The sequence below is a fragment of the Euprymna scolopes genome, chromosome 7 (assembly GCF_053919585.1).
Source record: "Euprymna scolopes isolate OS-2025 chromosome 7, ASM5391958v1, whole genome shotgun sequence".
Lineage (NCBI taxonomy): Eukaryota > Metazoa > Mollusca > Cephalopoda > Sepiida > Sepiolidae > Euprymna > Euprymna scolopes.
In genome coordinates, this window is record NC_136488.1 from 165,608,853 (window position 1) to 165,624,473 (window position 15,621).

General features: G+C 29.9%; 1 protein-coding gene across 3 annotated transcripts in view; it reads left to right on the forward strand.

Moving 5' to 3' along the window:
- LOC145280124 (protogenin B-like) overlaps positions 1-15,621 on the forward strand; it is a 336,035-nt gene that overhangs the window by 233,510 nt on the left and 86,904 nt on the right. For all 3 annotated transcript variants that reach the window (XM_080131880.1, XM_080131882.1, XM_080131881.1), the window contains exons 9-12: positions 5,610-5,747; positions 8,084-8,233; positions 11,081-11,269; positions 12,088-12,210. In XM_080131880.1, coding sequence (XP_079988006.1) covers positions 5,610-5,747; positions 8,084-8,233; positions 11,081-11,269; positions 12,088-12,210 — 600 coding nt within the window. The remainder of the gene's footprint in view (positions 1-5,609; positions 5,748-8,083; positions 8,234-11,080; positions 11,270-12,087; positions 12,211-15,621) is intronic.

A 15,621-nucleotide genomic window follows, 5' to 3' on the forward strand; every position in this document is an offset into this window, starting at 1 on the left:
AAGGTAGTTCTACTAAAATAGCCATATTTTTCAAACCAAAGCACTTCAAGTCTTCAAATTACTGTTTTGTTCTGAAATGAATATACTTTCAAATGAATTAATAACTATGAATGTACATTATATATTTTAAGAGTTTTAAGCAAATAAAGTGATAAAAATGTGAACGTCATAAAATGGCGTTTTCGGTAAGGTTTTATAATGACCCTCCCTGTTTTCTAAAGGCCCGTATCATGATTGTATGGAGAATTTCGTTATGAAATTTGGAAACCAATCAGAAGAGGTGCTAATCTTAATACTGTCAAGTGTCCGAAATATTTTTGACCATTTCTTTTTTTGTTGTGTTAAAAATAAGACTTTAATATGACAAGTATCAAACATTTTGAAAAGAAATTTTATCGGACACCCACTAGTAAATAAATCATTCTTTTTTTTTTTTTTTTTTTTTTTTTTTTGTAAATAAATCATTCTTTTTACTATCTTTATGTTTATTTTTCGAGTTTGGTCAAATTAATTTAGTATTAGTAGCAGCAGCACTGCAGCAGTTGTAGTATTAGTCATAGCACAGTATAAACACGCGTTCTTTAATTTTTATTCACGAACGAATTAAGAAAAACATGAAAATATGAATATAAATGTTCTGATATGTTTAATTAGAGCTATTTTGTTATCAGAATAACATTAGTTTAGAACTATTCGGTTTTCAAAATGTATAACAACAACAACCCCAACCAATTCGGCATTATGAATCCATTATAATTTCTCACATTTCTGGTTAAAAAAACAAAATAAACTTTTGTAGATATATAGCTTGCATGCACTTTTATTCATTGCATTAGTTTTGAACAGCAAATTAAAACAATGTTTTACTGCAAACAGCCACAAATGTTTTTTTCAAAATCAAAAGATGTATGAAAATCTCGTTTGTATTACCATACACATAGATTCAAAAAATAAATATATAACAAATGTTATCAAAGGCAAGATAAGTTATTTTTCTACCTAACTGGATAATTTTTAGTGTTTATATTTAATGTAACATGTTTAATCAGCTCGAAAAACATAGTGTTTACCGATGTATTCGAAAATTTAAAATGGCGGTTGACTCTCTCTTTGAGGCGGTAAGTTTGGGAAAATGAGTTATAAATAAAAAAACAGACAAAATACTGTTAGAATCTCGCTCAATATATGTTACCGTGACATAGGCGGATATATATTCGGTGGGTTTTTAATAGTATTTTGTCTAGTTTTTTTATTTTTAACTCATTTTCCCAAACTTACCGTGTGAAAGAGATAGTTGGTCGCCATTTTTAACTTTCCAATACATCGGTAAGCACTGTATGTTTTTCGAGCTGAATTAACATGTTACATTAAATAAAAACATGCTTTGCATAACATTTATTTGTTATAATTTTATTTTTTTATTTTTATTTATTTATTTTTTTTTGACAACTTTTTCGTACCTCTATGGCAAGTAATACAAACGCACAAATAGTGTTGACTGTTGAGCATTTCCTGAGAACAAGACAAATGTCAGTTAGTTGACACTTAAATATTTGAAGTCTTGATAATGACTTAAAAATAAATAGTAAAACAAAATACTGTTAGCAACCCACCTACTAAAGTTATGTGTGGCAAGTCTCCACCTAAAACACTCTTTAACCCTAACAATAACACTAAGTTCGAGTGCCCCCCCAACAAAATACCTCTGTAAGCCACATACAAGTGTCTAAAACAAACAAACAAAAAATAAATCCTTCCTTAAAGAAAAATGCACATAAAATAAATTGGTTAACTGTCCTAAAATGCTGGAAATGGTGAATTATTTTACATTAAATTTTTGTGAAACTAACCGCCCCCCCCCTCTAATATTGTTTTTGTTTCTGTCAAGTCTTCAGTATGTTCACATAATTTTCCTTAGCCCTACAATTAATTCAAAGTCCGAATAGCAACCCTCTCTATATTCTCATTGCATAGAAACCCTCTTAAAACCACACATAATCGTCTTAAAAAAAATAAAGCAAAAAGCATACAGGATTTATCTCCCATAAAAAAAAAACAGTTAACTGCCCTAAAACGCTAGAATGACCTGTAATGGGGAATTATTTTACATTAAATTCTAAAATAATTTGTTTATCTTTCATTAAAGTTTTTCATAGAATGTCATACATAATTGCCTAAAAAGGTAGAATCACATTTTGGAGGGGTGGTCAGAAGGGGTTGGGCGGGGTTAAACAGAAGGTGTTAATCTACAATAATACCAAAGAAATTTTGCAATATATTCATTTTTAAATGGTCCTATGTTTTAAATTTAAGTTTTTTTGGACATAAAGCACATTACAATTCAACTTTGAGTTCAACTTCTTTTCTGTTTCTGGATACATGGCATTTTTAAGGAATTGCAGCATATTTATGCACATTTACTGCAGATTATTTGGAAACCATGAACTTTTGGATATTTTCAGTTGCATATTCTGATTCCTTGTACAAAAATACACTTTATATGGTAAATTTCATTGCTTAATCTTGTGTTTTAACAAAGATATGACATTTTTAAAAAGTAGTGTAAAAAATGTGACGAAACGCATATGGTCTTAAAGAGGGGAAAATATCCAAACAAAGATAGTCATAACGTCCTTAATTTTAATCAGATTTTTAAAATTTAAAAAGATTCTTTCTTAGCTCATCCAGCTCTTTCTACGTATACCAATATTGAAATATTTTAAGCTATTTCAATTTTTCCATGTGTATTACACATCCACCATATTATTTTTTCATGTGTATTGCTACTATAGTTCAAATGGCCTCCACACCCTTTCTTCTTCTCTGCAATCTCTTTTACACAGACGTGATGTTGCTAGTCTCGGTCTTTTCTATAAATATTATAGCATGTTTTCTTCAGAATTGTCTGATCTATTCCCTGCTTCCTTTGTTTCAGCTCGTTTGATTCATTGGTCTAGTGGTCTACATCAATTCACTATTCAAGTACTTCATTGTAATACAGCTTCCTATTCCAGAAGCTTCTTTTCAAGACCTGCAAGCTTCTGGAACTCTCACCTTGCTGACTGTTTTCCTCCTACCTATAACCTTAGCGTTTTCAAGACAAAGGTTAAAGAAATCTTTTGTTTTTTCGATAATCATCTTTTGTCCTTGTTAGCTCCTTACATCAAATGGCTTCACACTTTGTCTTTTTAATATGTATCTTAAATTCCTGTAATATTTGTCTATGATCGGACCATTTAGCATAATGATTAGTGTTTTCTCAAGGTTCAATCATTGGTTATATCAAAGACTTTTAAAAAAAAAAAAAATGGAGTTGATGGACCAAAAATGGTACTTCATGCTAAATGCTCAGCATTACAAGGAGATGATCTAGGGAAAAGTGGTGGCGTCCTCCCCTGCATTTCGGCATAGTAGCTGATAAAAATCCACTCTAATCAAACACTTTCCTTTTTCCTTACTCTGGCGGATCAATAAATGTAAATGTTATTGAATTCAACTATTTTTCTTTTCCAACATCTTATATTATCAATGATAATATTACATGATAATTCCAATCACAAAGTCGAGGAATGAATTCTTCTTGAATATGTGGTCAGCTAATTATACTGAAATTGATAAAATATTCATATTTTACTAGTAAGATAAATTTAACAACTGTATATATGAGATGTTCAGAAAGTAATGTCTCTTTTTTTTTGTCTGAATGGATCAGAGAGGATTGCAAATTGCATTGTTATGATGACTGAACTTATGCATTTATGACCTGAGAGTTTCATCTCTCTGTTGCAGATATTGACGGTGTAAGATTCTAAGAAATCAAGTCCGGTCATGGACATGCTTCAGAAGCAGAGATGTATCATTAAATTTCTCCGTGCAGAAAAAATAAAACCAATCAACATTCACTGGCACCTGCTGAATGTTTATGAAGTCGATGCAATTAATGTTAGCACAGTTAGGAGATGGGTTCATCGATTTCAGAGTGACAAGAGATGTGAGTGACAAAGCACGCTCCAAATTTTTAGGATAAAGGTATCATTTATCGCTGGCAAAAGGGCATTGAGAATGGTGGTGACTATGTAGAAAAATAAATTCTTGAACACAAGGTTGATTAATAGTACCACTCCCATCTTCATAGCTCTTGAACTTTTTATTTTTTTTTTATTGAAAAATAGGATGTTTTATTTTTGGAACCATCCCTGTAATTTTTTTTTTTTTTTTTTTAGCTCACATATTGAATGTGTATTGTTGTTGTCTTCTTTTTTATGGAAATCGCTCCAGACAAGGCATGAAGCCACTTCATATAAGGAGCTAAAAGAAAAATATAATTTCAAGGTCAATAACTAGCCAGCGATGAATGTTATATGAATAGATTCTAACCCAGAAAACAGCAATTCTTTCCCTTTTGTCAGAAACATTTCTCATGGAATTTGAAAATTAAAGGACAAAGGATAAGAGAAGCAATAAACCAAACATCACTTTCTACTCTCCTTATGTGGATGGATTCCAACCCATGAAACAGCAAATCTTCCTCTTTTTTCTGAACTATCACTCATGGAATGTGAGGACTAAAGGGCAAAATAAGGGAAGCAAGAATTACACAAATGCTGAAATTAAACCTAAGCTATAATTTCTGCCCTCCATAGTTTTGATATAAGATTATGATAAAACTAAATTACAAGGTGGAACAATAAATTTGTTGTCCTAGAAAGGACATGATTCCATTTCCATTTGATGAAAACCAGTTTTTTCTTTTGTTGTTGCAGACCATCTACTAGTTGGCCAGTTGTGTACAAATCCCAAGAGCGATAGGATCCTTCTATCATGTCTGAAAGTGACACAATGTTCAACGAGCAAGATCGGAGATTGTGAGCACCTTCAAAATGTAGATCTGGACGGTTCAACGCTTGAGGGCACAGCTCAAAGTTTCTGGCCACAGTTATGGTCTTTGGTATGGTTTCAAGTGAGGACCACATCAGGCCACCTCACATCTTCAAAGTCTGCTTGAAAGTCAACACCAAAGTGGACCTGGATGTGCTGAAGAGTGTGGTGATCCCCTGGTGTAAGCAGGTGGCCATTGGCAGACCCTTGGTGTGGCAGCAGAACTCAGTGCCAGTTCACCAAGGCTTGGCTTTAAAAGGAGTGCTACGATTTTGTGCCTTTCTCTCATTGCCCCCCCCCTCTTCATCTGACCTGAACTCACTGAATTACTTTGTTTGGTCATACATTGAGAACATCACCAACATGACCTCCCACAACACCAAAACCAGCCTGATCACACTCTTCAGCACATCCAGGTTCACTTTGGTGTGGACTTTCAAGCCGACTTCGAAGATGTGAGGTGGCATGATGTGGCCCTCGCTTGAAACCACACCAAAGACCATTCGCTGAGCTCCTAGTTCCAGACCCATATTGAGGCGGTGATTGAGGCTGAAGGTAGCTACATTGAATAGATGTCAGCTCTACTACATAATCAAGTTACCTCACTTGATTTTTTTCAATGAAAGTTTTTAAAATAAAACTGTAGTGTTATGTTCTTTAGGGCGACAATTTTATCATTCCACCCTGTAACTTTCATTCACTCATAATTTTTTTTTTTTCCTATACTTCAGAGAAAGCTCCAAATTCACCACAGAATGTAAGTGTGCAAGGTTCGGGCTTAGAAGATCTGAGGATTACTTGGTCCCCACCTGTGCCTAAAAGTTGCTGTCCGATCACGACTTATTCTGTACATTGCTCAGAAAGATCAGGTAAATATTTGCCCCCCCTTTTTTTTTTCGACTTTATAGCTTGGTAATTTTTTTTTATTTAGGAAAAATTGAGTGCAGTTTTAATTAAAAGTAAAATTCAGTTGTATTGTATTTTTGCTGAATTGATTAGTCAGAGAAATTTTTACTAAATTAAAATAAAACAATTTACATTTCAAGTGTACGAATATTTAATGCAAGTCCATAACTTATCCCCAACCATGAAAAAAACGAAATAAAACTCTTTATGGTGTACATATCGGTTCTCGCCAGATCACTGAAGTTAAGCAACAATGAGCCTGGCCAGTACCAGATGGTTGACCATTTGGGAAGGCTAGGCACTGTATGTACTGCACTGGGTCGTAGAAATTTCCAGATTGGTATCTGGTGGACACGTTTATCTCACAGGGGAAGATACACCCCTGAATCAAGATGGAAAGCAATGAGAAACTACTGTCTTTACTTGTCTTCCTGAGATTATCATGGCTCTACAATTTTTGGAGAGCCGTGGTCACCGACACTGTTAAAATAGCAGGGCCGACATATGCATGCATACCTGTGATGGAAAGACAATATTATACACCCAAAACTCACATAAATTGATCAAGTAGTTTTAATTTTAAAAAAAAAAATAAAAAAAAAAAAATGATCTCTTGGCACCAATTTTGTAGGACAAGGGAGATAATTCCAAATAATTCAAACTTGAGATAGTAAAAAGCTATTTTTAACAAAGAGATGGAGAGAGGCAGTTTACAAATTTCCATTATTTGTATTAACATGATATTTTTTATAAAAAATAAAACTACTTGATCAATTTACATGATTTTTGGAATATGATATTTTCTTTTGGTTACGAATATGTACATCATATAGACTTTTGCTTTTTAGTCTCCCGACAAAGGAGAGATTGGATCTAGTAATTCACTCTCGTATTTTTTAAAATTTTGCACAAACATTAATCATGGTGAAAATAAATTTTTGCCAGAACAGATTTTCCAAGATAACTCTGGATCTTTGCCCTAGGGGGCATTATAGGGGTAAAATTGCCTCCAAATCATTCATCCATTTATTTGTTCATACTTTTCTCAATAACCGTATTTTGGAGTTTTCTGAAATTTTACACAAACATTGTTTTATGGTTGAGTATGAACTAGCAGCAAATATTTTTGGTATATTAGAAAAAAAATATAATCTCTATTATTATATAAAAATCAGTGTGTGTGTGTGTGTATGTCTGTGTGTGAGTTCTTTCCTCATAGGTTCCGAAACAGCTGAGCTTATCTTTTGCAAATTTCACACACAACTAATTTATATGTCTGGCAGTGTTCTTAGATATGTTTTGTACAGAAATTAATCCGTTAATTATCAAAAATCGGAAAAAAAATCCGATCTTAAAAATCGATTTTCTCTCCTATAGATAGAAAAGAATAATTTTTATGAGGGAATATTTTACATTACATCGAAATGATTTTAAAATTCCATATAGATTCCCAAATCTGTCAAGATGCACCTGAAAAAAATCAACTGTTACACTGGTTGAAATGTGAAAATAACAACCAAGATGTGAATAATAATGTTTTGTGGGGAGGGGTATTCTTATTCACCCTGAACAAAACACAGCACCACTTGGCGTAAAGTGGCTATTATTTAGTCCCATATATACAGGGACACTATGTAGGGAGTTAAGAAGCAAGATGTCTGTTCACATTACATTTCAACTTCTACATTTCAGTACAGTTAGGGAATCAGGGGCCCAGGAGGGAATACAAAGTCTAGCAGTTCAAAGGAAGGAACTAATTAGAGTAGAAGGTTTTCCAGTATCTAGGGACCACAACAATGAAGGGGTGGGATTTTGCTGCTAGGGTATTTACATCAAGGAGCATATGTGCTACGAGCTCGTCAAAGCACATCCAATTAAAATATTCGTAAAATAGGCACAGGGATGCAACATTGCGGCGATGAGACAGAGGTTGGAGTTTGGTTGACAGTGCGGTACTTGGAGACCCTTTCCTAGGTCTTGGCAAGAGACTAGTGGCAAATGCGGCAACAATACTTCATGTAACAGCAAATTGTGGCTTTGTAGGGCTATAGAATACTCTCAGGTGCAAGTAGTTTTCTAACATGGTAGAGAGAGCCCACCTTCTTTGCAGCAAGCTTGCCAATGTCTTCAATGTATTTGTTCCAATTCATGTTTACTGTGAATGTTAAGCCAAGGAGTTTAAATGAAGAGCTGCAGTTGGACTTAACTACAAATTATTACATTAATACACTAAATTGATAGAGCAATTCTTTAAAACGACTGTAGATTTTTAAATGTTTTGTTTCTTTTCTGTTTGCAGGAACGGAAATGGCCAAACTTGTGAAAGTGACGTCTCTGGTACTGCAGCATCTGAAGCCATTCACCAATTACACGTGTTACGTCACAGCTTACAGTGATTTCGGTGCCAGCAAACATTCTAAACAAGTGTCGTATATCACTCCTGATGCCAGTAAGTTTTTCGTGTCTCCACAATAATTTTCCAAGTCATTCATTTTTTAATTCATCCAAATATAGAAATAAAAAAAAAACTATGCCTGTTCATAAAAAATTGTATTTCAAGTCAATGGTGAGTGCAAATCACAATGAATGCTTTAGGACTGTTGAAGTCATAGATTAGTAGATAGCCCTTAGATTGGAAGGCTACTAGACTATGTTCGATCATTATTTCTAAGTTAAGATCTTGAATGTTAATGAATAGTTCAAATACAATTACGCTCATAGATGTGTGTGTGTGTGTGTGTATATATATATATATATATATATATATATATATATATATATATATATATATATATATATAAAATAGAATGGAAACAAACCGTATTATGTGTTCATCAACGTTTCGTCCTTATTTCGAGACTTCCTCTGGATGAATGAGATTAAGAAACAAAAAATACCAGTACAAAATATTTGAAAATGTTTCACGTGCACAGTGTAATGCAGTTCTATTTCAGAGAAACGGAAAAAAGACGTTGGAAGTTCAAAATTTTAAAACTATGAACTAAAATTTCTTCTCTTTAACAGCGCCAGCCCTCCCCCTCCTTTTTGAACTTCCAATGTCTTTTTTTCCGTTTCTCTGAAATAGAACTGCGTCACACTGTGCACGTGAAACATTTTCAAATATTTTGTACTGGTATTTTTTGTTTCTTAATCTCATTCATCCAGAGGAAGTCTCGAAATAAAGACGAAACGTTGATGAACACATAATACGGTTTGTTTCCTTTTTATTTGTTCTATTTTGTCGGAATACTATTTCCATCATATATATATATATATATATATATATATATATATATATATATACACACAATTCTTGACAGTAACTGTTTTGTAGCGCAAAATCATTCAGAAAATAAAATACATTTGGGCATGATTACAAAATCTGAAAATTGGAAGTGAAGTTGCAATTATCTCTTATTTTATCTTTTATTACACCATAAATATGTAATACGAAAAGTCTGTCTTACGAAAAGTGCTTCGGATTTTATTCCATTTCGTAATATTTTTTTTTTTTTTTGTTTTTTCTTTTTAATCGACTTATTTTATAACATCCGAATATGGTTCACTTCTTTCTCATCATTTTAAAAATTTTGCTATTCTAATAAAGATATATATATATATAGAAAGAGAGAGATAAAAATATATCTGTGTGCTAGAACGTTTTCATCTTAAATTCCATGCAATTATGCAGGATATAGAAACTATGTATAAATAGAATTCTGCTTAATAGTAAAATAGTCAATCGTTTAATAAGAAACCATAAAAAATGAACAATGGTGTCTAGATTTTAGTTTTACTGATAGTTTAAAATCAATAAATATTTATTTTATTACTAGATTATCTGTGACCCGTTGGGTCAGTATGTTATATTAGCTATGGAATTAATGTATGAGCATGACACTTGTGACGTAAAGAAAATTGATTTTTGTGACATAACAGAAACGTTTCTATGAAACTATATTAAAATGAAAAAAGAATATATAGATTTCTATGAGTCGTTCTGTTTATAATTGTTTATTTAAAAAAAAAAAAAAATTTACAGCCATTGAATTATAAGTGGTTTGCCATACTTATAGGTAAATGTTCACTGAACAGATACCATAATACTTAAAGTTAAATTCAAATTTCGATATATCTTTTTTTAATGAAATTGTTAGTTGAAAATATAGAATAGTTAAAAACACTCTTCCCATGTTAAAAATGGCTTTTTAAATAGAAAATGAAATTAAGATGTAACTTTTTTAATTGATTTTAAACAAATATTCATGACCCATTGGATCAAATATTTAATTTATATGTTAATAATAAGGTCAATAAAACTAATTAAGACAATACGGAAATGAACAATGTAAAAAAAAAAAAAAAGCAGAAAGTATTAACAATTTTTTATTTGGATAATTTAAATGCAAAAAAAAAAAAAGTTGAGATGCTGAAAACATACACAGTAAAACAATAAGTTTTATTGTCGTGTTGATTATTTATTTCTAACGCAAATTAAAAAAATATATATATTTTCAGGATTATTTATGTATGTTGGTAGTGTAGAAGAAAATGTATGAATGTTTTTTAAGAAAGGTGTATTAAAAAATGGAGAATAAATTTAAAAAAAAAAAAAAAAAACGAAGGCAGTGGGTAAATCGCGCTTGTAAAAATGCTCTTATGGTTGTCATGTTGTTTAAATACGCATGCGCAACCAGAAGTCGGAAACCGGATGTGTGGTTACAACACCCATTACAAGGTCATTTGAGTTTTATAATTATATAAATTACTACCAGCAGTGGAAGATTTTGTCTTAAACAAAATCAAATAAAAAAAGAATCGTTTTGGCATTGGAAAATAGGCTCGATTTTTTTTTTTTTTTTTTTTTTTTTTTTTTTTTTTTCTGATTCTGATACACTCCAAAATTCCAATTTTTCCCATTAATCATCCCAATTTTACATATATATATATATATATATATATATATATATATGCATTGTATGTATTTTTAACGATTCAATTTTTTCTTGTTACTTTTGAAACTACAATGGTTTGTTTTAGTCATATTTCTAGTCAGTTACCTCCCTTTGTAAACGTACAGAGTGATGTTAGGTGATAAAAATATTTCAGCCCAGCCCGAAGAAGAAAGATTTCAGAGATGTAAGATCATGTGCACAGTGTCTTCCGACTCGCTCATGCATATATAAACCTATCTCCTGGTTTAACTGCAATTTAATATAAGTGCCATGCCAATTATTAGGTCAGGGTTTTTGTTTTGTTTTAACTATTATTTATGTGTATATGTTTTTTTTTTCAGCTCCGTTGGTTGCTCCCAAAGTGGAAATAGTCAGTAACACTCAAAACTCCATAAAAATAAAATGGGATAAAATTCCTCCTGAAGAAAGTAGAGGTACCATAAATCAATACAGATTGTATTACAGTACTGACAAAGGAACCACTATGGAGAAATTTAAGAAACCGGCTATCAGAGAATACCTTATTACTGGTAAATCTAAACTTGTTTTTACTGATTTGAAAATAGATTTAGTTGTTTTCAATAATTTAAAAATTTAGTTGTTTTCAATAATTTAAAAATTTATTTATTTTCAATAATTTGAAAATAGGTTTATTTATTTTCAGTAATTTGAAATTAGGTTTATTCATTTTACGTAATTTGAAAATAGGTTTATTCATTTTACGTAATTTGAAAATAGGTTTATTCATTTTACGTAATTTGAAAATAGGTTTATTCATTTTACGTAATTTGAAAATAGGTTTATTCATTTTCAGTAATTTGAAAATAGGTTTATTCATTTTGCGTAATTTGAAAATAGGTTTATTCATTTTGCGTAATTTGAAAATAGGTTTATTCATTTTCAGTAATTTGAAAATAGGTTTATTTATTTTCAGTAATTTGAAAATAGGTTCATTTATTTTCAGTAATTTGAAAATAGGTTCATTTATTTTCAGTAATTTGAAAATAGGTTCATTTATTTTCAGTAATTTGAAAATAGGTTCATTTATTTTCAGTAATTTGAAAATAGGTTCATTTATTTTCAGTAATTTGAAAATAGGTTCATTTATTTTCAGTAATTTGAAAATAGGTTCATTTATTTTCAGTAATTTGAAAATAGGTTCATTTATTTTCAGTAATTCGAAAATAGGTTCATTTATTTTCAGTAATTCGAAAATAGGTTCATTTATTTTCAGTAATTCGAAAATAGGTTCATTTATTTTCAGTAATTCGAAAATAGGTTCATTTATTTTCAGTAATTTGAAAATAGATCTAAATATTTTTATTCAATATGTTTTTGGATTTTGCAGAATTGATGCCAAACACAATTTATCGTATTCGTATGCTCGCTGGTACGGTTGCTGGATTTCCTCACTTAGATGAATCAAGTTGGCCATGGATTGTAACAAAAACTCAAAGCTTAACAAAACCAGGTAAAACATATTTTTTTTGCTTAAAACAATTTTTGTTAATTTCTTTTGTTATTTAGATAAAACAATTTAAAGATTTGCATCAATTATTTGTTTCTTATCGATTTGCATGTTTATTTTTGTTGTTTTAAAATGACGCTCTTATCAGCTGAAATATATCTCTTTGCTCAATCATTTCATGCAAGTCCACAGTTCAACCTAAATAAAAAGAAAACAAAGGTACAGAAAAACTTTTCTAATATATCTGTCACGGAAAGAAAATGCCATATTCCAAAAGTCATATAAATTGATCAAGTAGTTTGGGTTTTTTTATATAAAGAAAATTGTTGTTAAACGATTTTAAGCAATCAATATGAAATCGTAAGCATTACTAATTTCACAAGTTTAAATTATAGTGGAGTTATCTGCCCCCTTTATTTTTCAAGATGGCTATGCAAGACAATCCATCTTGCTAACTCATAAAGTTTGATTCTTTCAGTTAAGGATAAAATTATTTGATCAATTTAGGTGATTTTTAGAATATGACAGCTTCGTTCCATGTTGGGTAAATACTTCAAAGATTTATCTGTATTTTTTTTTTTAATTTAAATTGAACTGTGAACTTGGATCAATCATTTTTAAAGAATTGAAATAATAAAGAATTGAGTAAATTTTAAAAAACAAATAAAGGTCTCTTAAATATTAAAAAAAAAACAAATAAAGGTCTCTTAAATATTTAAAAAACAAATAAAGATCTCTTAAATATTTTAAAAAACAAATAAAGATCTCTTAAATATTTTAAAAAACAAATAAAGGTCTCTTAAATATTTTAAAAAACAAATAAAGGTCTCTTAAATATTTTAAAAAACAAATAAAGGTCTCTTAAATATTTTTAAAAACAAACATTTGTTCATTTTTTTTTTTTGTTGTATGTTTTAGACAAGTTTGTTTTTGTTTGTTGTTTTTGTTTGTTGTTTTTTTTTTTTTTGTTTTTTTTTTTCATTTCATTTATCTTGTAACATTCTTACATTGATTTATTTAAAATACTTGAAAACTTTTCACAAAAACTGGAATTTAAAAAAGAGAAAAGAAATAGAATTACTTGACAATTTAATATATTTTAAGATTAGCAACTAGTAAGTACCTATTTACTATGCCTCCCCACGGGACAGAGTTAGACACCAGGGTCGTTTTTTAGCAACTAGTAAGTAAAAAACATTTTAAACAATAATATGCATGTTCAAAACTAAACAAAGGGAGATAATTTGTATTTCTCTCTACGCAAATATTAATTTTTAGATGGAGGGAAACGCTTGTATGACTTAATCAGAAAAATTTACAAACTCTTAGATTACTAAAATTTTATTGTTTACATTAATTTTTGGCTGGTTTGATTGTAAAAGTTTATGGTTTAGCATCATTTATAACTTTGTACTCTTATTAAATTGGAGCTAATATTTCCCAATCTCCAATCAATTTATAACATACATAAACGTTTAATTAAGACTTGAGTTTGACTACATATATAATTATCTACAGTTTCATTGTACTATAAATTTTCAGTGCAACTAGACTATATTTAAAAAAAAAAAAAGCTTTTACACATCGAAGAAAAAAACACAGTATATTCAACAAAACATATAATGTAAACCAAAAACAATTTATATAGGCCATCCACTTTTAACAATGCAGAAGCAGTCCCCATTCCTGTCTTCCTAGTGACAAGTTACATCCTCCAAATGGTTTGAATCCTTGGTAATATATATATATATATATATATATATATAGTGGAAATGGTAATTAATAAAAACTGAAGAAAGTGCTCAATACTGCTGTAGAGAAAATATGCGTTTTATTTTTTATATATATATATATATATATATATATAAGAGAAAGAAAATTAAAACTGTAAGTTTATCTTTACTATCAAAATTTATTGTTCGACTGAATACTCCAAAAAACAATTTACAAAGTCCTTATTCCGCTGAGTTTCAAAGAATGCTATTCTTATTATTCTTCTCATCAGAGGACATAAAGAAATCAGCAAATTATATTTGTAAATTGTTTTTTGGAGTATTCAGTCGAACAATAAATTTTGATTGTAAAGATAAACTTACAGTTTTAATTTTCTTTCTCTTATAATAAGCTCTACTCTCTATTACATATTGAGCTTTTTTAATTCGGTTGGGATTACATTTTCAATATATAAATACTGTTATTTATATTAGTTTGAAGTTTACCATTGCATATATCAGATAAACACTACATCTCTTTGTTTTCATTTATATATATATATATATATATATATATATATATATATATATATATATATATATATAATGAAATAAAAATTACAATTTAGTTTACCAAGATAATCCAAAATAGCAAACTTAAAATATATTATAAATATTAAAGACTTAATATAATAATCCTAACCAGATGTAAAAGCTCAATGAAACCAAATAAGAAATAGAGCTTATAATAAGAACAAAGAATTAATAAACCATGTTAAAAACACTTTGATTTAAAAAAAAAAAAAAAAACATAAGTTAAGTGGATTGTCCTTAATCCGCAGAGTTTCAAAAGAAATACTTTCTTTCTCATCAGAGGGTAGGAATTAGCAAAATGCGAAATCGGATTTTGCTTGCAAAGTATTTAATGAAACTACAAGCAATCCACTTAATTTGTGTTTCCTTTTTGAAAATTAAATATGTTTTTAACTCTTCTTAAAGTATTTCTAGCATGCTTTATTAATTCTTTTATGTATATTTCCTCCAAAACCTCTGGCCTTGATGGAGGGGAGACTAAAACTTGTTAATGTGATTTCAAATGATCTGAAATAACAGCAAGGGGAGACTTGATTCCAAACTTTTTAGATTATTCTCAATACTTGTCTATAGATTTTGTGAAATAAATATGTTAAATCATTTCTATATCTCAATTGATATATTTAACATATATTTTTTTCACCAAATCTATAGACAAGTATTGAGAATAATCTAAAAAGTTTGGAATCAAGTCTCCCCTTGCTGCTATTTTAGATCATTTGAAATCATATTAGCAAGTTTTAGTCTCCCCTCCATCAATGCCAGAGGTTTTGGGCAAATATCAGATATTTTGTAATTTAAATGCAAAACTTGGATAACAAATAAGAATGATCGACACATTTAATGTGCAACATAAAGGGCAAGGTTTACACTTTACATAAATTAAGCTAAAGGCTGTTTAAAAAACCTTAGTTTGTCAAAAATCTAATCATTGGTTGCTTATTGCTAAAAGGTTTTAAAAAAAAAAAAAAAAGTGCTAAAAATAGTCGATCCCATTAATGTGCTACCTGAAGGGCAAATTTCACAAAGTGCATTACACAATTCGGGTCATTACTTTTCCAACAAGCCTTCATTTGTTAAATTCTGACCAATAGTTGCTTGAGATTTG